Source organism: Ranitomeya variabilis, chromosome 1 (assembly GCF_051348905.1).
Source record: "Ranitomeya variabilis isolate aRanVar5 chromosome 1, aRanVar5.hap1, whole genome shotgun sequence".
In the NCBI taxonomy this organism is placed as follows: domain Eukaryota; kingdom Metazoa; phylum Chordata; class Amphibia; order Anura; family Dendrobatidae; genus Ranitomeya; species Ranitomeya variabilis.
The window spans coordinates 444,189,106-444,213,738 of record NC_135232.1 but is presented as its reverse complement, the minus strand read 5'-3'; the positions used below and the strand labels follow the sequence as shown (position 1 = coordinate 444,213,738).

The window sequence follows — 24,633 nt, the reverse complement described above, 5'->3', positions numbered from 1 at the left end:
AATACATCAGAAGTAAGATTCCCTCCCATAAATTGGGACTGCACTACATTGGTACCTTCGAAGTCCTGAGAGGTATTAATGATGTAGCTTACAAATTAAGGTTACGTGCCTCACTCCGTATCCCCAACTCTTTCCATGTGTCTCAAACCCGTGGTGCTTAATCATTTTCATTCTTCTCCCTGTCACACCCCTCAACCTAGTAGCACCGAGGATGTCTTTGAGGTGAGAGATATACTTGCCATGAAGAAGGTTAGGGGGAGAATCTTCTTAATCGATTAGAAAGGTTTTGGTCCTGAGGAAAGGTTGTGGAAACCTCGGGGGAACATCAATGCTCCTCATATTTTGGGAAGGTTTCTTTCCATTCTTAAAAATGGAGGTTGAAAGGGGTGGTACTGATACACCCATGTTGATACCCTCTGTCCCTCCGGATACTTTCCTGGTCTCCTCTGCTCCCTGGCGCGACTCTGTGTGAGTCCCGCGCCGTCACTCACCAGCACTTCCTGGTCCCCAGAGGGCTCGCAGTCCGCGCATGCACCGTAGCTCCCGGACGCGCATTCCTTCAGCTCCTTATGCTGGAGGGAGGTCATGACCCAGTAGCTCTGCCCTGTCATGGCATCCCCATCGGGTATTTCAGGACGCCTCCTGCTATGGGTAAGCGCCTGATTATCTTTCCTGTTCACACGGTTGCCGGCGCTTGTGCTGGCAATTGCGCTGAGTTATATTCAGGTCCCTGTGTTGCCTCTCTGTGCTTTGTGTCTTTTTCAGCTTACCCTGCTCTGCTTGTGTTTTTAAGTGCCTGCTTCCTCTGCGGCTCCAGATGTTCCTTCTCTGTCCCCCTTACTTCAGGTCCACAGCCTCCGTCCAGTACCTTCTTCCCTCTCCTCATACCCTGCTTTCCCTCTAGTCCCTGACCCGTTCTCCTGGTCCCCGTAAGCTCTGTTTGCCTCCTGATCCTCGCTTCTTTTTCTGTTTGTTCCCTGAGTCGTCCCTTTGGTACCAGCTCAAAAAAGAAAAAGAACAAACCAAGCAGCCATGAAGTCCCATAAAATAATAAATTTTATTAAGCAACATTAAAACCAACAGATGAGATACAGTAATGCAAGACAGGGGAACAGACGTGTATTCCTAATAGCCATAAGAAACGGGCCAGGAGTCAGGACACCAAACCAGAGCCTGCTAAAGTATAATTATGAACTTCATTACAATGAATACCCATGACTATAAAATCGGATCAGTGCCATAGTATGGGAAAACAGTAGATATCAATCAATCGGTATCAGTACATACCCAGTAAAGGCAGGATGGATGGGTGACCGGTCCCGACCCCGACGAGCATTTCGGAGCACACAGCTCCTTCATCAGGGGGCTTTGGTACCAGCTGTTAGGATATTAACCCCTTTGGGCCTGCCCCTGACACTCCCTGTATAGGGGGTGGGTTCACTAGGTCTGCTCCCCAGTGGGCTCTGGTATCCCGACCCAGAGGGTCCACTCTAGGTGACGTGTCAATGGTGCTACCACGTAATAGACAGGTTGACTTGATCTTGTGTTTTGGATCATTTCATGGAGGGACGGCTGCCTGGTATTACAAATACACACAGATAAGACTTGTACACTTATGATGAAAGTGTTGGCACCCTTGAAATTGTTCCAGAAAATAAAGTATTTCTCCCAGAAAATAATGTAATTACACATGTTTTACTATTCACATGATTATTTCCTTTGTGTGTATTGGAACAACATAAAAAAACAGAGGAAGACAAGGCAAATTGGACATAATTTCACACAAAACGGCAAAAATGGGTGGACAAAATTGTTGGCACCCTTAACTTATTATTTGGTTGCACACCCTTTGGAATAAATAACTGCAATAAATTGCTTCCTGTAACCATCAGTAAGCCTCGAACACCTCTCAATTGTGATTGTGAACCACTCTTCTTTTGCAAATAGCTCCAGGTCTTTCATATTTGAAAGGTGCCTTCTGCCAACAGCAATTTTAAGATCTCTCCACAGGTGTTCAATGCGATTTAGATCCGGACTCATTGCTGGTCACTTCAGAACTCTCCAGCGTTTTGTTTCCATCCATTTCTGGGTGATTCTAGAAGTATGTTTGGGGTCATTGTCATGCTAGAAGACCCATGACCTAGGACACAAACAGTTTTCTTACACTGGGCATTGCATTGCGACCCAAAATCCTTTTGGTAATCTTCAGATTTCATGAAGCTTTGCACACAGTCAAGGCACCCAGCATTAGAGGCAGCAAAACAACTCCAAAACATCTTTGAACCTCCACCATATTTCACTGTAGGTACTGTGTATTTTTTCTTGGAGGTCTCATTTCATTTTTGGTAAACAGTAGAATGATGTGCCTTACCAAAAAGCTTTATCTTGGTCTTATCTGTCCACAAGACACTTTCCCAGAAGGATATTAATTTACTCATGCATTTTGGCAAAACTGCAGTTCTAGCTTTTTTAGGTTTCTGTGTCAACAGTGGGGTCCTCCTGCGTCACCTGCCATAGTGTTTAATTTTATTCAAATGTCGAAAGATAGTTTGCGCTGACACTGATGCACCATGAGTCTGCAAGACAACTTGAATTTCTTTGGAACTTGATTGGGGCTGCTTATCCACCATCCAAACTATTCTGTTTGAAATCTCTTTCTGTTCTCCATGCTCAGTGTGGCACACACAGACACACAATGCAAAAAATGATTCCACTTCCCCTCTTTTTATCTGGTTTCAGGTGTGATTTTCATATTACCCACTCCTATTACTTGCCACAGGTGAGTTTGATTGAGCATCACATGCTTGAAACAAAATTGTTTACCCACAATTTTGGAATTTGGAAAGATGTCAACAATTTTGTCTGGCCCATTTTTAAGGTTTTGTGTGAAATTATGTCTAATTTGCCCTCTGTTTTTTAAGGACGCCAACACTTTCAGCCATGACTGTAGAGGGCTCAAATCACACAGATGTAGTGCACAGACTCTGGCTTTCAGCTAATTAGTGACGGTCATACAATTAGATCAGATGGGCTGTCTAGCTCTATATAAGTGCACCCCACAAAGATAGACAACCCAATTTCCCAAGTCAGAGCTTCAGAGGATTATTAAGATGATGGCAACAGGAGCCTTCAGCAGACCCCTTCAGCTCTCATAGTAACCCCTTGGGCTTTGCAATCGTGTCCCAGTAGCCCACACACTGGCTGTAATGTCATTAAAATTCCAATATCAGAGATTGATATTAGCATTGAAATGGTAGAGCTCAGATCTGACAGTGGCTTTTAGACACAGATGCATCTATGAAATAAACTCGGCATCAGCCGCAAGTGGAGGGAGCTCAGCTGCTGAGCTCCCTCAACATGCAGTCACCCCAGCACAGGACGTACAGTCCAATTTTGGAAAAAAAACCTGTCCCCAGGCACAGAGTATTTTAAAAATGGAACAAACTATCCTTTTGTATCTTCCCGTGTGCAGCGCTGAGTCCCGCTGCTCTCGATGTCTCTTATTGTCTTTGCTATAGGAATCACATCAGTGATGCAAACAATAACAAGCACCAAGAGCAGCAGCAGCGAAGACTCAGCACTGGACCTGACAAGGGTAAGTAAAACCCAACTTGTTTCTTTTTTTAGAAAAAACTGCACCTGGGGACGGGGGTTTCTTAAAGTAGAAAACCCCAATAAAGTTTAATTCACACCACATTCAGGATGTATGCTGAGATATTACTTTTTAAAGGGCTGAGGCAACATTCAAATTCAACTCTTCACACTGATTTTTCTGGGAGATTCGAATTGAATGTCCTTTATCATGCCCTAGGGTCTTTCCAAACCCCCAGAGCATAATAAATCTAAGATGTAAAAAATAAAAAAAATGGTTCCACCCCTTCTGCTCATCTCTCCAGCCTCATTCCTCCTCACCCAGCGTTGAATCCACCGGACTCAAGCAAGCAATCTTAAGGTCATCATGACATCACAAAATAAGCCATGACCTTGCCTGTGAGTGCACAGAAACATCCCAGGCCTGGATCAAAGCTGAAAGTTGCAGCCAAGCGTGAAGAAGATTCAGAGCTCATGGTGTTGATAAGATTGGACAAGGACGGAACAGGTGACAGTGATGAACAGAGGAGCCGTAGAGATGAACAGCAAGGCAAGTATAAGTATTTTTTTAACTTTTTGATGGCCCTTTACAGCTCTGAAAATGGCAACCAAAGACCACCATTTTGCTAAATCTATCCAAAATCGAATTACAAAAAATTCTTAGTAATATTTGATCAGTATTCAATTCCACCTAAATATATTCGCTCAACTCTAAAAGGATACACTTTTATTACTGTTTATTTCTGAGTTCTGAAAGTCTAAGGAAATCTAGACGTGGAACCTACACTAACGTGCATATGATGACATAAAAATTTGATTTAGTATATGTTGTATGCCCTGAGAATAAGCCAATATATTTAGTGACCTTTGGTCCTGATTGTTAAGAACATATTAAGTATAATAGTACCTACAATATTAAGAATTAGTATATTTAAAGGAGGGAGAAAACTTTTCATAGGGTCAGTTTAGTCTAGCAATAGCTCCTGATTCCTCTCTTCCCTCTCCCTCTTTTTTGTGTATTTGGCACACTAACCTTGGCATTTTGCCAGTGTGACAATCACTGCTTGAACAGTCTCCTCTGTCTGAGATTGCTTCTCAGGTTTCTTTGTTTTATGGCTGGGTGGGGGAGAAAGTTGGCTCATTCTTAACTGAAACAGGATGTCCTGCTGGTGTCTCTGGCTGTGAGAAGCTCCATTTCATCGGATCTGCAAGCCACGCAGGATGGCTTAGTCTAAGGCTACTTTCACACTAGCGTTAACTGCATTACGTTTCAAAACGTCTTTTTTCAGAAAAAACGCATCCAGCAAAACTTTTTGCTGGATGCGTTTTTTTCCCATAGACTTGTATTGGCGACGTATGGCGACGGATTGGCATACGTCGTGTACGTTTTACGACGGATGCGTCGAAATTTGGCGACACGTCGTCTCAAAAAAACGTAGATTGTAACGTTTTTTGTCTCCGCCTAAAAAACGTGTCGCGACGCATCCTGCGGCATACGTCGTTGGCTGCAATGGAAGCCTATGGCTAGTTTCACACTAGCGTTAACTGCATTACGTCGCAAATCCGTTTTTTGGCCGAAAAAACGGATGCGTCAAAAAAGTGAAAAACGGTGACAAACGTATGCCACGCATCCAGCATTTCGACGGATCCGTCGCAAATCCGCTAAACGTTTCCGTCGAAAATACTGGATGCGTTGCATACGTTGTATCCGTTTTACCATCCGTTGTATCCGTTTTTCCGACGGATCCGTTTTTAAAAGGGGAGGCTCCCAAAATTTGATTGGCTACTGGAAAATTTGAAAAACTATATAGTACTGTATTTACAGCCCATCTTTGTGGGTTTTAGTTTTGTGGCAGCGATGGAAGGTGTTCTTGGGAGGATTGCTAGTTTGGTTACCGACGTTATCTTTGAGACAAATCGCCTGGATATCATAGTGCGGGAGAAGGAGGCGGCAGCGGAAAGGCGTAGGATGCTTCTGCAGCAACGGAGACGAAGACGAATGTGGATTCATCCGATTAATCAACTACGGATGACCCGGGGTGTCCAGTCCACTCTGTACCTGGAGTTGCGGCACAATCCACACAAATTCCACAACTACGTGCGGATGAGGATTGAACATTTTGATTTTTTGCTTGCAAAACTGGAGGATGTCATCCGAAGACAGGATACAAGGATGAGGCTTGCCATCACACCGGCGGAGCGGCTGATGGTGACCCTGCGGTAAGCCTCTTTTTTTTATTTCATTGCTGATATTGAATGTTATATTACATGCTGCAGAAAATACTGCGCTGGCATATTGCGCACTATTTTCTGCAGCATGTAGTTTTGGTTTTCTTGGCGGACATTCAACTGCTTTATTTAAATGTCATTGCTGATATTGAATGTTAACAGACTGCAGAAAATACTGTGCTGAAATATTGCGTTGCATTTTCTGCAGTTTTTTTTTTTTTTGGTTTTTTTGGGTTTGATGACATGCAACTGCTTTTTTCCTGTCATTGGTCATTTTGAATGTTATATTACATGCTGCAGACAATACTGCGCTGACATATTGCGCACTATTTTCTGCAGCATGTAGTTTGTGTTTTCTTGGCGGACATTCAACTGCTTTATTTAAATGTCATTGCTCATATTGAATGTTAGATAACAGACTGCAGAAAATACTGCGCTGAAATATTGCGTTGCATTTTCTGCAGTTTTTTTTTTTTTGGGTTTTTTGGGTTTGATGACATGCAACTGCTTTTTTCCTGTCATTGGTCATTTTGAATGTTATATTACATGCTGCAGACAATACTGCGCTGACATATTGCGCACTATTTTCTGCAGCATGTAATTTGGGTTTTCTTGGCGGACATTCCACTGTTTTTTTACACCGGATTCATGCTGGTTTTATTGGGTCTCCTGTCATTTTAAAAAAAATTAACAGTGCCATATTATAAAAAATTGCACAGACAAACAATTTTTAACATTTTTTTTTTTTTTTTTTTTATAAAGTTTCCTAGCTACGGGTGAATCTATGACTTCGCTCCATTATCAGTTCAGGCTGGGCATTTCAACTATCTCTGGAATAGTGAAGGACACATGTCGGGCTGTTTGGACCACTTTGCAACCAGAGTATATCCCCCAACCATCCACGGAAATCTGGTTGCGAAGTGCTGAAGAGTTTCAGCAAATTTGCAATTTCCCTAATTGTGTGGGTGCAGTTGACGGGAAACACATAAGGATTGCGAAACCGGCAGGAACAGGATCGGAGTATTATAATTATAAGAAGTATTTCTCCATCGTCCTTATGGCTATTGCAGACGCCAACTGCAGGTTCCTTGCCGTGGACATTGGAGCGTATGGACGGTCCAATGATTCGCAAGTGTTTAAAAACTCTCCGATGGGTCGTTGCCTTTATGGAGAGAGCTACGATTTCCCGCCAGCCAGACCACTGCCAGGAACAAATGACCCAGCCCTGGAATATGTCTTTGTAGGTGATGAAGCCTTTCAACTGTCGCTGCACCTACTGAAACCGTACAGTAGCCGGAACTTAAACCATACCAAGCGGGTCTTTAATTACCGGCTTACTAGAGCACGAAGAGTAGTGGAGTGTTCCTTTGGCATATTGACGGCGAAGTGGCGAGTTCTGCTGACGGCTATCAAGCTGAAAACAACAACTATAGACGAGGTAGTTAAAGCCTGTGTGGTGCTCCACAACTTTGTCCTGTCAAAGGAGCCCGTTTCTTTGGATGATGAAGAGTTGGAGACCACCTTGTGGGACTACCGCAGCAGCTCGGTTCGCTCTACAAGTTCAGTTACAAGGATGAGGGACCAGTTTGCCGATTATTTTGTCTCACCTGTCGGGCGGATCCCGTGGCAAGACATGATTGTGTAACCTGTTTCCCATGTGTAACCTGTTTCCCATGTGTTTTGGTTATGTAAAAAAAGTGTTTCTGCCCCCCCCCCCAAAAAAAAGGCCCAAAAGCGTGGTTTTCTTGCTAGTAAAACCATTATGTTATACCCTTTACATGTCTGGTGTTTGTTTTTATTAAACCTTTTTTTATTATATTACCTTAATAAATCCACACACACACAAAGAGTAGAATTGTAATCAGAAATTTATTTTAACTCTTTTTTTTTTTTTTTTTTTTTGTTTTGACAAAAAAATATATATATATTTTCCAACATTTTTATAGAAAAATTAGAACATTTTTTAGAATCTTATTTACACACTTTACAAATTTTCAAAGTGTTGGGTGGAGATATGAGAGGAGGATGTGCCGGAAGGTTGGACCACGTCGATAGGTGGGGAAACCCTACTTGTTTGGGGTGCAGTGGAAGTGGGGGTTAAACCAAGAGGCTGACCAGAGGGGGGTGGTGTTGGGGTAGGTGGAAGAGAAAAGTTCAGTAAGGAAAACATTGGGGAAGTAATTTGGTCTAGGGGCCGGGATTGTTGTGGGGACTGGGTCGGGTATTGTGACTGGGTAGGGTAGTGGGAGTGGCGTGGGGTTTGGTAATGGTGCTGGTGTGGGGATTGGAGCTGGGTTTGGTAATGCTGCTGGTGTGGGTATTGGGGCTGGGTTTGGTAATGGGGGGTATGGTGTGGAATTGGAGTGGAGGTGTGGTGAGGTGTGTGGGTCGATTCATTAATGGCCTGCAGTGCAGCATTATGGCAGGTATTCATTACCCGCATCTGTTGCTCAAAAGAAAGCTTCTCCATGCTCATGAGCATGGATTGGAAAAAAAGGTTGGCCGGATCGGGACTTACAGCTGAATGCAGCCTATCCAAGCGACTGCTGGTTTCCTGGCTTGTTTCACTGATGCGTGATTGCACCATGTTGAAACCAGCAGTCACTTGCTCTCCCAAAATTTTGAAAGAGCCTTGGAAGGATGCATTCAGGTGTAAGAACTCAGGAGCATAGCTCCTTTCCTGACCCCTCTGGCGCTGCCGCCACGAACCTAATGGTGGTGTCGAGGTGGCAGGATCAGAGGGGTGGGGTAAAGGGAACGCTAACTGTTCAGCATCAGATGCGAGCAATGAAGCCTGCAATAATGCTCCACTGCTTGGGGCGGATGAAGTGGAGGGGACAGAGGGGTCAGAGGAGAGGACAGAGGGGTCAGAGGAGGGGACAGAGGTGTGGGGCCTACCGACGTGGCCCTCAGTGGCGGACTCAGGAGGGATCGCTTCAGAGGGCGCAGAGGAAGATGCAGGCGCCCGGTGGCTGGAGAAGGTGCTGTGAAAGAAAAAACAAAAGAAATTAATACATTGGAATGAAAAAGCCCTGACTGAAAGCAAACTAAGTAGACAGGTTAACATGGTTATAATTGGGCTGTAGAATACTTACACTCTGCTCAGCATTGTTCGCCTCAGGAAGGAGAGGGCCTGGCCATATTTATATCTGCTCCTCTTCCTTCCTGCAGAGCCACTCGGGGCCTTCATCTCATCATTGAATTCCCTCTTAAAGCGATCCCTCAGTGACCGCCACCGCTTCCTAACCTTTCCAACTGTGAAGACAAGAATCAAAAGAAAAAACAAAAAATTGGTAAATGCAATACATTACAGTCAGCTCAAAACATCACTGGAAAGTGAATACTTACCTAGTTTGCTCTGCTGCTGAGGATGAAGGCTCTCCCGCCTTGGAAACAGGGTGCGACACACTTCGTCCCAGAGCCGACGGGTGACACCGGTATCTGCATGCCTGCGGTCAGCCATGTTCCACAGCGGCTCCCGCTCACGAACCTCCTCGATGAGACAGTCTACATCAATGTCATCATCATCATCATCCTCCTCTTCTGCGGGAGCACGCTGTGAAGCCTGTGTCAAAAAAAAAAAAAAGGAAAACAAACAAATTAGTACACTGAAATACTAAAGTACCAATAGAATCCCCCTCCCCCAAAAAAAAAAAAACTCACTGATGGCCGACCGTGGCGACGAGTCCGCCGACTCTGGGACTGTCTGGGAGAGCCTTCAGCGGCAGCAGCAGGAGCAGCAGCAGCAGCCTGAAATGAAGGAAACAAATTCTCAGTTAAGGTAGGCAGGTGTTTAGTAATCTGTTTTGTGTATGGTGCAGTGTGATGTGCGAAGCAACTGTTTCACCACTACTTACACTTGGTTCCTCCTCCACTTGCATCTCTCCACCCGTCTCGCCCCCTTCTGACAGCTCCTCATCTGATTCAGCTTCCTGTTGAAACATAATGTATGCATGTAGTTATCCATAAAAATTTAATTTAAAGAAATTTAAAAAAAAAAAAAAATTTTGTGTTAACTTACCGATACACGCTGTTGCTGTGGAGGAGGGCTGTCAGAAGAGGACATCGTTTTGTGGTCCTGGTGGGCAGCGGCTGTGTCCTGGTGGGCAGTGGCTGTGTCCTGGTGGGCAGTGGCTGTGTCCTGGTGGGCAGCGGCTGTGTCCTGGTGGGCAGCGGCTGTGTCCTGGTGGTTCTGTAAGTTAAAGACACACTTGCAATCTGCTCGACACATTGAAGTAGCAGATTGGGGTCTTCAAAACTTACTTCTAGCTCTTTAGCTGTGGTCCTGGTGGGCAGCGGCTGTGTCCTGGTGGGCAGTGGCTGTGTCCTGGTGGGCAGCGGCTGTGTCCTGGTGGTTCTGTAAGTTAAAGACACACTTGCAATCTGCTCGACACATTGAAGTAGCAGATTGGGGTCTTCAAAACTTACTTCTAGCTCTTTAGCTGTGGTCCTGGTGGGCAGCGGCTGTGTCCTGGTGGGCAGTGGCTGTGTCCTGGTGGGCAGCGGCTGTGTCCTGGTGGGCAGCGGCTGTGTCCTGGTGGTTCTGTAAGTTAAAGACACACTTGCAATCTGCTCGACACATTGAAGTAGCAGATTGGGGTCTTCAAAACTTACTTCTAGCTCTTTAGCTGTGGTCCTGGTGGGCAGCGGCTGTGTCCTGGTGGGCAGTGGCTGTGTCCTGGTGGGCAGCGGCTGTGTCCTGGTGGGCAGCGGCTGTGTCCTGGTGGTTCTGTAAGTTAAAGACACACTTGCAATCTGCTCGACACATTGAAGTAGCAGATTGGGGTCTTCAAAACTTACTTCTAGCTCTTTAGCTGTGGTCCTGGTGGGCAGCGGCTGTGTCCTGGTGGGCAGTGGCTGTGTCCTGGTGGGCAGCGGCTGTGTCCTGGTGGGCAGCGGCTGTGTCCTGGTGGTTCTGTAAGTTAAAGACACACTTGCAATCTGCTCGACACATTGAAGTAGCAGATTGGGGTCTTCAAAACTTACTTCTAGCTCTTTAGCTGTGGTCCTGGTGGGCAGCGGCTGTGTCCTGGTGGGCAGTGGCTGTGTCCTGGTGGGCAGCGGCTGTGTCCTGGTGGTTCTGTAAGTTAAAGACACACTTGCAATCTGCTCGACACATTGAAGTAGCAGATTGGGGTCTTCAAAACTTACTTCTAGCTCTTTAGCTGTGGTCCTGGTGGGCAGCGGCTGTGTCCTGGTGGGCAGTGGCTGTGTCATGGTGGGCAGCGGCTGTGTCCTGGTGGTTCTGTAAGTTAAAGACACACTTGCAATCTGCTCGACACATTGAAGTAGCAGATTGGGGTCTTCAAAACTTACTTCTAGCTCTTTAGCTGTGGTCCTGGTGGGCAGCGGCTGTGTCCTGGTGGGCAGTGGCTGTGTCCTGGTGGGCAGCGGCTGTGTCCTGGTGGGCAGCGGCTGTGTCCTGGTGGGCAGTGGCTGTGTCCTGGTGGGCAGCGGCTGTGTCCTGGTTTATCTGTTATATGTATAATGGATCTATAGTTAGACCACCCCCTGAACTAGGTAATGTTCAATGATAAACACCCTACTAAAATGATGTCAGAAATGTTCATACAGGTGAACACCAAAACCCCCCCAAAAAGTTGCACGTTATACCATTCATTTCCATGTCCCAAAAAACAAAATTTTTTAATGTTAACACCATGAAAAAATATATTTGACACATTTTATTTAAAATAAATAACCTCTCCCCCCCCCAAAAAAAAAAAAAAATACTTTACAGGTTAACCTTTATTAAAAAAAATGAGCCCTCAACCAACCCTGTATTGCATGTGTAACCATTGGTACATACACCAGTTTTAAATTTACCTTTATGAAATAATACTACGGACATTTTTTTAATAAACATTTTATTATAATTTTTTTTTTGCACTTTTTTTTTTAAAAATCACAAGGAGCTGACATGCTCTTTATTTTAAATACAAGTACTTCAACTGCAAATGGTTATAACTGTAATAAAAAAAAATTCAACACTTTTATTAAATAGAAAAACCCCACACTCACACATTCAAACCACAAGCTGCACACCGCTAGACTTTTTTAAAAAACACATCAGATTTAAAAAAAAAAAAAAAAAAATTAAACCACATGCTGCACAGACCACTATACAGTCAATACATCAGAAAAAGGCAAATAACCAATTATACAGCATGGACAAATGCACATGCCATCAACAAGACGTACCCAAAAAACATGCATGGTATGTGTCCACATTCAGGATCGCATCAGAATTTGGGCAGGATTTCCCATCAGTATTTGTAAGCCAAAACCAGGAGTGTAAAAATTAGGTAAAGTATAATACGAAAACAGGCACACTTTTGCTTTTATCACCCACTCCTGGTTTTGGCGTACAAATACTGATGGAAAATCCTGACCACATCCTGATGCAATCCTGCACATGGACACATACCCTCCCACATGAACAGGCATAAAATTGGCAAAGGCATAATATGGTGCAGGCACATGGTACAAAAGCACACAGCCGTCCAAAAATGCACACATACACATGCACGCACATAGCTTTATGCAAATACACATATGTACAACAAAGGCAGAAAGGTGAAACCAATCAGAAGACGCATACACACACACACACACACACACATACAAAAGGCTGACAATCCTTTGGCTGAAGCAGCAGGTCTTCACAGTGGCTGGCATCATGGTGGATCTGGACTCTAGCATGGCACTGGCTGGTGCAGGACGATGGCAGGCCTCAGGTTCTCTTCAGGTTTTAAGCTCTTGCTGTAGTCAGTAGTACCTCATACACACAGAAATGCACAGGCACACAGATGCACACTAAAATTGCAATACTCACACTGGCTATGGTGGCTGGAGTCTTGTAGCAGGATGTCTGGAGTCTTGTGGCAGGATGGCTGGAGTCTTGTGGCAGGATGGCTGGAGTCTTGTGGCAGGCTGGCTGCAGTCTTGTGACAGGCTGGCTGGGGTCTTGTGCTTGGCTGGGGTCTTGTGGCAGGCTGGCTCTTGCTGGCAGGCTTCTTTGCTTCTCTGTGTCTTGCTGGCATATGTGGGGTTCAAGGCCCAGGCCAGGTTTATATAGATTTGGGGGTGTCTGGCCAATTGGCAACAAAATACTTCTTCTGAGCATGCTCAGTGTAAAAAAAACGTATTGCAGCGCTGCATTGCGTCGTACGACGTGTCCCGACGCATCCGTCGCTCATCCAGTAAGACTGGGCTCTTGTTTCTTTATATATTGTGAAGACTTTTAGAACTTGTGAGTAATGCCGCCTTTGCATTGGTTCAATAATGAAGTAAAAACTATTTAATAAACAAACATATATAACATAAATAAATATACTGTAGTGTTTAGGCCATTTACCAGAATGCTAGTGACTTTAACTATGAGGAATAAATGCCTTAAATCATTCTCGCTTTCATTATTCTGGCATTTGGCAAATATTAATAATTATGGTAATCCTAATTGACCTAAAACGGGAAAGGTTTATTCTGATTTCATGTCAGATATTGAGAAAAACATGCATATGTCTTTTTATATAGGGTACTAGCTGAAGAGCCCGGCGTTGCCTGGGCATAGTAAATATCTGTGGTTAGTTATAGCACCTCACTTCTCTTATTTTCCCATCACGCCTCTCATTTTCCCCTTCCCATCTTTCATTATCCCCTCATATCTCTCATTTTCTCCCTCACACCTCTCATTTTCCCCCTCACTCCTCTTATTTTCCCCCTCACTCCTCTCATTCTCCCCTCACTCCTCTCATTCCCCCCTAACACTTGTCATTTTGACCTCACATCTGTCATTTTCCACTATTTTCCCTCACTCCTCTCATTTTGCACTCACACCTTTTCATTTTCACCTCACACCTCTCATTTTCCTCTCAGTATATACATATTTGTCATGTCCCTTATATATAGTATACACCTGTATGTCATCTCCTGTATATAGTATATACCTGTATGTCATCTCCCCTGTATATAGTAAATATCTGTATGTCATCTCCCCTGTAAATAGTATATACCTGCTGTATGTCATCTCCTCCTGTATATTGTATATACCTATGTGTCATCTCCTCCTATATATAGTATATACCTGTATGTCATCTCTTATGTATATAGTATATACCTGTGTCATCTCCTCCTATATATAGTATATACCTGTATGTCATCTCCTGTATATAGTATATACCTGTATGTCATCTCCCCTGTAGATAGTATATACCTGCTGTATGTCATCTCCTCCTCTATATACCTGTATGTCATCTCCTCCTGTATATAGTATATATGTGTGTCATCTCCTCCTGTATATAATATATACCTGTTTGTCATCTCTTATATATAGTATATACCTGTATGTCATCTCCTTCTGTATATAGTATATACCTGTAAGTCATCTCCTCCTGTATATAGTATATACCTGTGTGTCATCTGCTCCTGTATATAGTATTTACCTATATGTCATCTCCTCCTGTACTAAACCTCGTTCACACGTTATTTGGTCAGTATTTTTACCTCAGTATTTGTAAGCTAAATTGGCAGCCTGATAAATCCCCAGCCAACAGGAAGCCCTCCCCCCTGGCAGTATATATTAGCTCACACATACACATAATAAGCAGGTCATGTGACTGACAGCTGCCGTATTTCCAATATGGTACATTTGTTGCTCTTGTAGTTTGTCTGCTTATTAATCAGATTTTTATTTTTGAAGGATAATACCAGACTTGTGTGTGTTTTAGGGCGAGTTTCATGTGTCAAGTTGTGTGTGTTGAGTTGCGTGTGGCGACATGCATGTAGCGACTTTTGTGAGATGAATTTTGTGTGGCGACATGCGTGTAGCAACTTTTTGTGTGTCGAGTTGCATGTGACAGGTTAGTGCAGCAAGTTGTGTGCAGCAAGTTTTGCGCATGGCGAGTTTTGCACGTGGAGAGTTTTATGTGTGGTGCGTTTTGAGTATGTGCAAATTTTGTGTGAGGCAACTTTTGCATGTGTTGCAACTTTTGTGCATGTGGCAATTTTTCCGCGTGTGCAAGTTTTGCATGTGGCGAGTTTTCCGTAAGGTGAGTTTTGCACTTGTGGCTAGTTTTGCATGTGGCAAGTTTTCCATGAGGTGAGTTTTGCACGTGTGGCTAGTTTTGCGTGAGCCTAGTTTTGCATGTGACGAATTTTGTGCGGTGATTTTTGTGTTTCGACTTTTATGTGGCGAGTTTGGTGTATGTGTGGTGAAATGTGTGCTGAGGGTGGTATACAGTGGGGCAAAAAAGTATTTAGTCAGTCAGCAATAGTGCAAGTTCCACCACTTAAAAAGATGAGAGGCGTCTGTAATTTACATCATAGGTAGACCTCAACTATGGGAGACAAACTGAGAAAAAAAAATCCAGAAAATCACATTGTCTGTTTTTTTATCATTTTATTTGCATTTTATGGTGGAAAATAAGTATTTGGTCAGAAACTAAATTTCATCTCAATACTTTGTAATATATCCTTTGTTGGCAATGACAGAGGTCAAACGTTTTCTGTAAGTCTTCACAATGTTGCCACACACTGTTGTTGGTATGTTGGCCCATTCCTCCATGCAGATCTCCTCTAGAGCAGTGATGTTTTTGGCTTTTCGCTTGGCAACACGGACTTTCAACTCCCTCCAAAGGTTTTCTATAGGGTTGAGATCTGGAGACTGGCTAGGCCACTCCAGGACCTTGAAATGCTTCTTACGAAGCCACTCCTTCGTTGCCCTGGTGGTGTGCTTTGGATCATTGTCATGTTGAAAGCCCCAGCCACGTTTCATCTTCAATGCCCTTGCTGATGGAAGGAGGTTTGCACTCAAAATCTCACGATACATGGCCCCATTCATTCTTTCATGTACCCGGATCAGTCGTCCTGGCCCCTTTGCAGAGAAACAGCCCTAAAGCATGATGTTTCCACCACCATGCTTTACAGTAGGCATGGTGTTTGATGGATGCAACTCCGTATTCTTTTTCCTCCAAACATGACAAGTTGTGTTTCTACCAAACAGTTCCAGTTTGGTTTCATCAGACCATAGGACGTTCTCCCAAAACTCCTCTGGATCATCCAAATGCTCTCTGGCAAACTTCAGACGGGCCCGGACATGTACTGGCTTAAGCAGTGGGACACGTCTGGCACTGCAGGATCTGAGTCCATGGTGGCGTAGTGTGTTACTTATGGTAGGCCTTGTTACATTGGTCCCAGCTCTCTGCAGTTCATTCACTAGGTCCCCCCGCGTGGTTCTGGGATTTTTGCTCACCGTTCTTGTGATCATTCTGACCCCACGGGGTGGGATTTTGCATGGAGCCCCAGATCGAGGGAGATTATCAGTGGTCTTGTATGTCTTCCATTTTCTAATTATTGCTCCCACTGTTGATTTCTTCACTCCAAGCTGGTTGGCTATTGCAGATTCAGTCTTCCCAGCCTGGTGCAGGGCTACAATTTTGTTTCTGGTGTCCTTTGACGGCTCTTTGGTCTTCACCATAGTGGAGTTTGGGGTCAGACTGTTTGAGGGTGGGCACAGGTGTCTTTTTATACCGATAACAAGTTTAAACAGGTGCCATTACTACAGGTAATGAGTGGAGGAAAGAGGAGACTCTTAAAGAAGAAGTTACAGGTCTGTGAGAGCCAGAAATCTTGATTGTTTGTTTCTGACCAAATACTTATTTTCCACCAGAATATGCAAATAAAATGATAAAAAAACAGACAATGTGATTTTCTGGATTTTTTTTTCTCAGTTTGTCTCCCATAGTTGAGGTCTACCTATGATGTAAATTACAGACGCCTCATCTTTTTAAGTGGTGGAACTTGCACTATTGCTGACTGACTAAATACTTTTTTGCCCCACTGTATGTGTTCAAGCACGTGGTAGTGTGTGGCTTATTTTGTGTTTGTGTTCATATCCCCGTGTGTGGTGAGTATCCCATGTCGGGGCCCCACCTTAGCAACTGTATGGTATATACTCTTTGGAGCCATCGCTCTCATTCTTTAAGTCTCCCTTGTTCATATCTGGCAGCTGTCAATTTGCCTCCAACACTTTTCCTTTTACTTTTTCCCAATTATGTAGATAGGGGCAAAATTGTTTGGTGAATTGGAAAGAGCGGGATTTCACCTCACAACATAGCCTATGACGCTCTCGGGGTCCAGACGTGTGACTGTGCAAAATTTTGTGGCTGTAGCTGCGACGGTGCAGATGCCAATCCTGGACATACACACATACATATAGACACACACACACACATTCAGCTTTATATATTAGATGTAAACTTCTGGTTTCAATTGTACCTAAACAATTCTAACTCATCAAAGCTTAAACTCCACAAGACCTCTGTCTTGTGTTATCATGCACCAACATTTGATTGGGGCCTCCATGGAACCAGCTTTCTTTTCCATAACATTCAATAAATGCTTGATTAAATGAAGAGTTGGGGACTAAAGATGAGGGAATCGATTCAGAAGACCATGGTCCAATGGCAAAAAAACATCAGCCAGGGGTTCTTCTAAGCAGCTGCCTAGCACTCTGAAAATGAAAAGTGGAGGTCAACAAAGCAGAAGACTGCAAGAATATAGTAAAGTGTTTTCAAGTTGCCCTTTCCTCAGTTCGAAATGTAATTAAGAAATGACAGCTAACAGGAATAGTGGAGGTCAAGTTAAGGTCTGGATGACCAAGCTAAATTTCAGTGAGATTTAGATTTTGCAGACTCTGGAGTTGTGGAACATTTTTCTACTGTTTAGAGACACCTGCACAAATATGGCCTTCACGGGAAAGTCATAAAAAAGCATTTCCTGTGTCATCACCATAAAATTCAGCGTCAGAAGTAAGCAAAATAACATCTAAACAAGCCTGATGCATTTTGGAAATAAGTCCTGTGGACCGATGAGTTTAAAATAGAACTCTTTGGACACGATTATCAAAGGTATGTGTGGAGAAAAAAGGGCGCAGAATTTCAGGAAAAGAACATCTCACAAACCATTAAGCATGGGGGTGGATCAATCATGCTTTGGGTTTGTGTTGCAGCCAATGGCACAGGAAGATTTCATGGGTAGAGGAAAGAATGGACTCAATGAAATTTCAACAATTTCTTGATTCAAACATAACACCATCTGTAAAAAAGATAAAGTTGAAAAAAGGATGACTTCTGCAAATGAATAATGATCTTAAACACATGTCAAAATCCACAATAAAGTACCTCAAAAGACGCAAGCGCATGGTTTGGTCTTCCCAGTCCCCTGATCTGAACATCATTGAATATATGTGGCTAGACCAGACCTCAAAATAAGAGTGCATGCAAAACATCCCAGGAAACTCACAGAACTGGAGGAATATTCCAAGAAAGAATGGATGAAAATCCCTCTAACAAGAATTGAAAAACTCTTGGCTGGCTACAAGAGACATATTGTAAAAGAGACTTCCAGGTTAAATAAAGCATAGAGTGATCTAGAGAGTCTAAACAGTGGTGACGTCACTCAGAAGTGATCCATAGATTACATTGTAAAAGTCACTTTTGGGTTACTCAGAGTGTAGGAGGAGGCGACAGTAGATGAGTATATTAATGCTCTGACACTACAATACTATCATTTAAACAAGATTAAAGAACAAAAGTTCATGCAAGGCATCTTTAAGTGGACTATTTTGTGTATTTTACAATAAAGGTGAGTAGAAACATAGAATCATAGAATGTTAGAGTTGGAAGAGACCTCAAGGGTCATTATGTCTAACCCCCTGCTCAATGAAGCACAGGATTCAGTAAACATCTCAGACCGATGTCTGTCCAGCCTCTGAAGACTTCCATTGAAGGGGAACTCACCACCTCTCATGGCAGATCTCATTGATCACCCCCCACTGTCAAAAAGTTTTTTCTAATATCTAAGCTATATCTTCTCCCTTTCCGTTTCATTTCATTGCTTCTCAATGTTTCCATGTGCAAATGAGAATAAGGATGATCCCTCTGCACTGTGACATCCCTTCAGATAGTTGTAGACCACTATTAAGTTTCCTCTTAGTCTTCTTTTTTGCAAGCTACACATTCCCAGATCCTTTGACCGGTCCTCGTAGGACATACAGGTGCTTCTCACAAAATTAGAATATCATCAAAAAGTTAATTTATTTCAGTTCTTCACTGCAAAAAGTGAAACTCATATATTATATAGAGTCATTGCAAACAGAGTGATCTATTTCAAGTGTTTATTTCTTTTAATGGTGATGATTATGGCTTACAGCCAATGAAAACCCAAAAGTCATTATCTCAGTTAATTAGAATACTTTATAACACCAGCTTGAAAAATTATTTTAAAATCCGATACGTTGGCCTACTAAAATGTATGTTCAGTAAATGCACTCAATACTTGGTCGGGGTTCCTTTTGCATCAATTACTGCATGAATGCAGTGTGGCATGGATCAGCCTGTGGCACTGCTGAGGTGTTATGGAAGCCCAGGTTCCTTGATAGCAGCCTTCAGCTCATCTGCATTGTTGGGTCTAGTGTCTCTCATCTTGCTGTATTCCCAGCATAGTGGCTACATGTATGCAATTTGCACAGTTACGGTTACATGCCAACTACAGTCTCAGCTGCCTCTCAGTAGCACACTGATAGAAGTGGATGAGACTCAAGTCAACATTCGACCACAACTATCCCGTCATTACTCCAGCTTTATCTGTTTAAAACCTTGAAACTTCTACTCTTTCTATGAAGCAGCCAGAGTTTAAACACAATAAGATGGGCCACTGCTGTGTACATGCACCCCAGGCCAAAATTTGCTAGCAAGCCCCCAGTTTCATCCTCAGTAACTACATCTTAAATACATTATGTGTTCATTGCGGGTGAACACATACAGCAGCGACCAAAAGTTTAGCATTTTTTGTAAAAGTGTGATTACTTCTGTCTGGTTGTTGTGGTGCCATTTTCCTGGTGATTATAGTAAACCAGAAGCAAATGTTTGTCAGTTATAAGGATGAAAATTGTGTTTGACATTGTTTTATCCCTTTATGTGTTAGTTTTCAACATTTGCTAGGCCAAGTGTTTTGCACAATTTGTCATGAGTAGATGAATTTTGCCTAAACAAAATTTTGTGTGTGTGTGTTTTTCGGTTAATACATGGCACAGACAAAGACAAAATTCATCACCAGATGTCAGGAAGCTTATTATTCTGAGAGTGAATATAAAGTGTATACAGGGCAAAGAAGATATACCACAGGCATAAAGATAAAACAAATAATTTTATTAAACAATTATTTAAAAAAACAAGAATTAAAAATGGGAATGCCATAATCGGGGACGCCAAGCATTACATCAAAACTATGAGAGCCTAAGGTGTTGTGGTTGGATGAATCCAAGTTCAATCTGTTTGGCAGTGATTTGATGGCAAGCATTATACATACCGCCCAATTGGAAAACGCAATGATGTAAGGTACCAAATACCTACGGTGAAACATGGTGATGGCAATTTCATGGTTTGGGGTTGCTTTTCTTCATCTGCCATTGGCACTCCGCATAGAATTGATGGAGATATGAATGCTACCATGTACAAGGATATACTGGAGAATGTAATGCTGCCACATGGTAAAACCAAAGTAGGCAGGTGCTGGAAATTCCAGCAAGACAATGATCCTAAGGACACATCCAATGTAGTAAAAAATTTGTTGGCAAAGAAAAATGTTCACTTGTTGCAATAGCCAAGTCAATCAACTGATTTAAACCCTATAGAGCTCCTTTGGGATAAGTTAGAGTGAGGAGTTGGGGCCCGTACCCATAGCAATAAAGATGAATTGTTTGCAGATTTGCAAATGGAATGGAGCAAGAACCCTCAGAATGTCTTGAATACCCTAGTAGCTTCAATGCACCGTCGGTGTGGTGCAGTAATTAAAGCAAGAGATTATCCTACAAAATACTAAGCTATGGCATTGTAAACAATTAATTACTCTCTATGTTATGATCAATAAATAGTATATGCAAAACTTTTGACAGTCTGATTTCTTTAATTAAATGACCATGACCATATGATCATCAGTTTTTGAACAACCAATTTTATACACTTGTAGCAGGCCAATATTGTTTTTCATTGCAAACCAACAAAATTTCACACAAACCAAGTTATAGAGTACCGTATTTTTCGGACTATAAGACACACCTAGGTATTAGAGGAGGAAATTAGAAAAAAAAATGAAGCAAAAAATGTGGTCAATTCTGTACTTAAGATCACCTACCCTGGTAAATATGGTCCCCTCATCCCTATCCTGGTATGCATGGCCCTCATCCCCTTCCTGGTATGCATGGCCCCATCCTTATTCTGGTATGCATGGCCCCATCCTTATTCTGGTATGATTGGCCCCAGCCTTATTCTGGTATGATTGGCCCATCCCAGTCCTGGTATGCATGGTCCCATTCTTATTCTGATATGATTGATTGGCACCATCCAGTTCCTGGTATGATTGATTGGCCACATCCAGTTCCTGGTATGATTGATTGGCCCCATCCAGTTCCTTTCATGATTGATTGGCCCCATCCAGTCCCTGGTATGATTGATTGGCCCCATCAGAAAAGATTAAAAAAAAACAAACCTTTACTCTTACCTTCCTCTGCTCACTCGCATTCGCAGAGTCCTGCTCCGGTGCCAGCAGCTGATTAATGCTGGTAAGCAGCGCATGGCAGTGACATCATGCGCTGCTCACAAGCAGAGCACAGCTGCCAGAATACTCACCGGGTGTTAATCGGAGATTGCGGTGAGTATCCATTCCTGTTCAGTAGCGCGCACTGTCAGCCGCCTGCTTCCTGCTGTTGTCAGCGGTCATGTGTGCTCATACTTAAGAGAAATGAATATTCTGAATATGGATGACAAATTGAATTCATAAAAATATTTTTAATGTAAATATTTTGAAAATTTATTTGATGTACTTGCACACTCAAGGGCTTTGCAGAAAGTGCAAACCCAGGAGAAAATTATAAGGACTGTCATCCATAGACCCCTGAAAAGCAACAACTGGCAGGCCTCATTCAATTATTTTAAAAGTATAGTTGCTGTACTCCTACACTCATAAAGGCTTTGCAGAAGGTGCAAAGCCAGGAAAACATATAAGGAGGGTCATACAGTCATCTATAGACCCCAGAAAGTAAACAACTGGCAGGCCTGATTCAAATCATTTTAAAGTGTAGTTGCTATACTCCTTTGGCTATCAAGGCTATGCACAAAGTGCAAAGCCAGTAAAAAATTATAAGGAGGGTAATAGAGTAATCCTCTTCAGCTGACCGCTTCTTCTTCTCCTTCCTCTGGAGGCTGGGGGGACTGTCTCCACCTGCTTCCTGGTGCCCAATTCCCAGGTGCCTGGGCTGTAAGTGACCCAGCTTCATGGAGTGCCGGAGCCCCCAACATGTAGAAATGGGTGACAGCCCCCTGTGTCACCTGCACCATTGCCTACTCATGCATAGTAGGTGGGGAACCCCAAGGACATTACTATTTCTCCATGGTGGTAGTAGCCCCATCTCTTGCTGCCATGAGGAGCCAGACCCGATTAATTAGGTTTTGTCCTGAGGAAGAAGTCCTGTGTGACTTTGAAACGCGTTGACATTAGAACCTGTTTAAATAAAACTTTTTCAAGGAACTTCTCAATATCTTGGAATCTTCATCAGCAGTACAGGTATAGACACCACTTACCTGGAACAAGATCTACCAGGCCCATACATTCCTCAAGAAGGGTTCACCCTGCTGCCATCCTTCTCAGATCACACACGTCGCATATCAGCGATGATAACCTCTACATTTTGAGGAACATGACCCTGATTTCAGCTGTCTGCTCTTGCAGCCTTCAAGGCAAATGTTCCGTTCTTAATGCCCGTTGGTTGTGCATACAAACTTATTTCTGTATTCTTTTGCACCCATGTCTCTGATACGACTGTGCATAAAAACAAATTTTTCTAACCTGCAACCTTGATTGTGGGAGTACTTTACCTAAAAACACTTAAAAAATGAGGAGAGCAAGTAAGGGACATGGACGTGGCCATCAAGTTTTTGTTTTTTGCAATCTTGTGTTTCTTGTTGTGTCATCGGTATCATCTGCTGGACATGAGTATTCATTCTGGTCACAAACATCTCTTTCACAGTTTTTATCTGCATGGCTTTCTTCCATATATTCTTTGACAAATTCATGCTTTTTACGGTGATCTGTAAGGCAAAATCTAGATTGTCTATCAGTATGTCTTTGGAGTGTGGGAGGAAAATGAAGTAACATAGTAACATAGTTATTAAGGTTGAAGGAAGACTTTAAGTCCATCTAGTTCAACCCATAGCCTAACCTAACATGCCCTAACATGTTGATCCAGAGCAAAGGCAAAAAGCCCATGTGGCAAAGAGTAAACTCCACATTGTGGAAAAAAATTCCTTCCCGACTCCAAATACGGCAATCAGACTAGTTTCCTGGATCAATGCCCTATCAAGGAATCTAGTACATATAACCTGTAACATTATACTTTTCAAGAAAGGTATCCAGTCCCCTCTTAAATTTAAGTAATGAATCACTCATTACAACATCATAAGGCAGAGAGTTCCATAGTCTCACTGCTCTTACAGTAAAGAATCCGCATCTGTTATGCTTAAACCTTTTTTCCTCCAGACATAGAGGATGCCCCCTTGTCCATGTCTCAGGTCTATGATTAAAAAGATCATCAGAAAGGTCTTTGAACTGTCCCCTCATATATTTATACATTAACATAAGATCACCCCTTAGCCTTCATTTTTCCAAACTAAATAGCCCCAAGTGTAATAACCTATCTTGGTATTGCAGACTCCCCAGTCCTCTAATAACCTTGGTCGCTCTTCTCTGCACCCGCTCCAGTTCAGCTATGTCTTTCTTATACACCGGAAACCAGAACTGTACACAGTATTCTAAGTGTGGTCAAACTAGTGACTTGTATAAAGGTAAAATTATGTTCTCCTCATGAGTATCTATGCCTCTTTTAATGCATCCTAATATTTTATTTGCCTTTGTAGCAGCTGCCTGACACTGGCCACTAAAGGTGAGTTTGTCATCCACCCATACACCCAGGTCTTTTTCATTGACAGTTTTGCCCACAGTTTTAGAATTAAGCACATAGTTATACATCTTATTACTTCTACCCAAGTGCATGACCTTACATTTATCCCCATTAAAGATCATTTGCCATTTATCAGCCCAAGCTTCTAGTTTACATAAATCATCCTGTAATATAAAATTTCCTCCTCTGTATTGATTAGCCTGCAGAGTTTAGTGTCATCTGCAAATATTGAAATTCTGCTCTGTATGCCCCCTACAAGGTCATTAATAAATATGTCAAAAAGAAGAGGGCCCAATACTGACCCCTGTGGTACCCCACTGCTAACCGCGACCCAGTCGCTCCATTAATAACCACCCTTTGTTTCCTATCCCTGAGCCACTTTGATTGTTATAATACCCTGAGTCACCCTATAATGTCTCTAAACATTGAATGTTGTCCCTTGAATGCTCTTAAAATGAAAGCATTACACATATTTTCCCCTATCCCCATTATTCTCATTTTATGCATCAACCTTTTGAGTGGCACCGTATCAAAAGCTTTTGAAAAGTCCATATACACTACATCTACTGGGTTCCCTTGGTCCAGTCCGGAACTTACCTCTTCATAGAAATTGATCAGATTAGTCTTACAGGAACAGTCCCTAGTAAACCCATGCTGATATTGGGTCATGACATGAGGTTATTCCTCTTCAGATACTCCAGTATAGCATCTCTTAGAATACCCTCCAGGATTTTACCCACAGTAGAGGTTAAGCTTACTGGCCTAACTGGAAGTAGAGGTTAAGTTTACTGGCCTAA

At 42.8% G+C, this 24,633-nt stretch overlaps 1 protein-coding gene across 2 annotated transcripts; it reads right to left on the bottom strand.

Annotated features, from left to right (window-relative positions):
* Positions 1 to 7,767: 7,767 nt before the first annotated feature.
* LOC143764214 (uncharacterized) lies at positions 7,768 to 10,990 on the bottom strand. Of its 2 annotated transcripts, XM_077249601.1 has the most exons (7): positions 10,435 to 10,990; positions 9,842 to 10,363; positions 9,678 to 9,752; positions 9,484 to 9,570; positions 9,169 to 9,385; positions 8,916 to 9,075; positions 7,768 to 8,804 (listed from the first exon to the last, which is right to left on the bottom strand). In XM_077249601.1, exons 2-7 carry the CDS (start codon positions 10,049 to 10,051, stop codon positions 7,805 to 7,807), a joined length of 1,749 nt encoding a protein of 582 aa, XP_077105716.1. In that variant the 5' UTR covers positions 10,052 to 10,363; positions 10,435 to 10,990; the 3' UTR covers positions 7,768 to 7,804. The 2 variants fall into 2 exon arrangements, with proteins under 2 accessions (XP_077105716.1, XP_077105708.1); XM_077249593.1 differs by having other exon boundaries at positions 9,842 to 10,990.
* Positions 10,991 to 24,633: the final 13,643 nt, after the last annotated feature.

Excerpts from the sequence above, each read along its gene's own strand:
- LOC143764214 (XM_077249593.1), bottom strand. The coding sequence starts at position 10,051 with ATGTGTCGAGCAGATTGCAAGTGTGTCTTTAACTTACAGAACCACCAG. Across the intron at positions 9,753-9,841 it reads CACAGCAACAGCGTGTATCG|GAAGCTGAATCAGATGAGGA; the intron begins GTAAGTTAACAC and ends ATGTTTCAACAG. Across the intron at positions 8,805-8,915 it reads CGAACAATGCTGAGCAGAGT|CACCTTCTCCAGCCACCGGG; the intron begins GTAAGTATTCTA and ends TTTCTTTCACAG.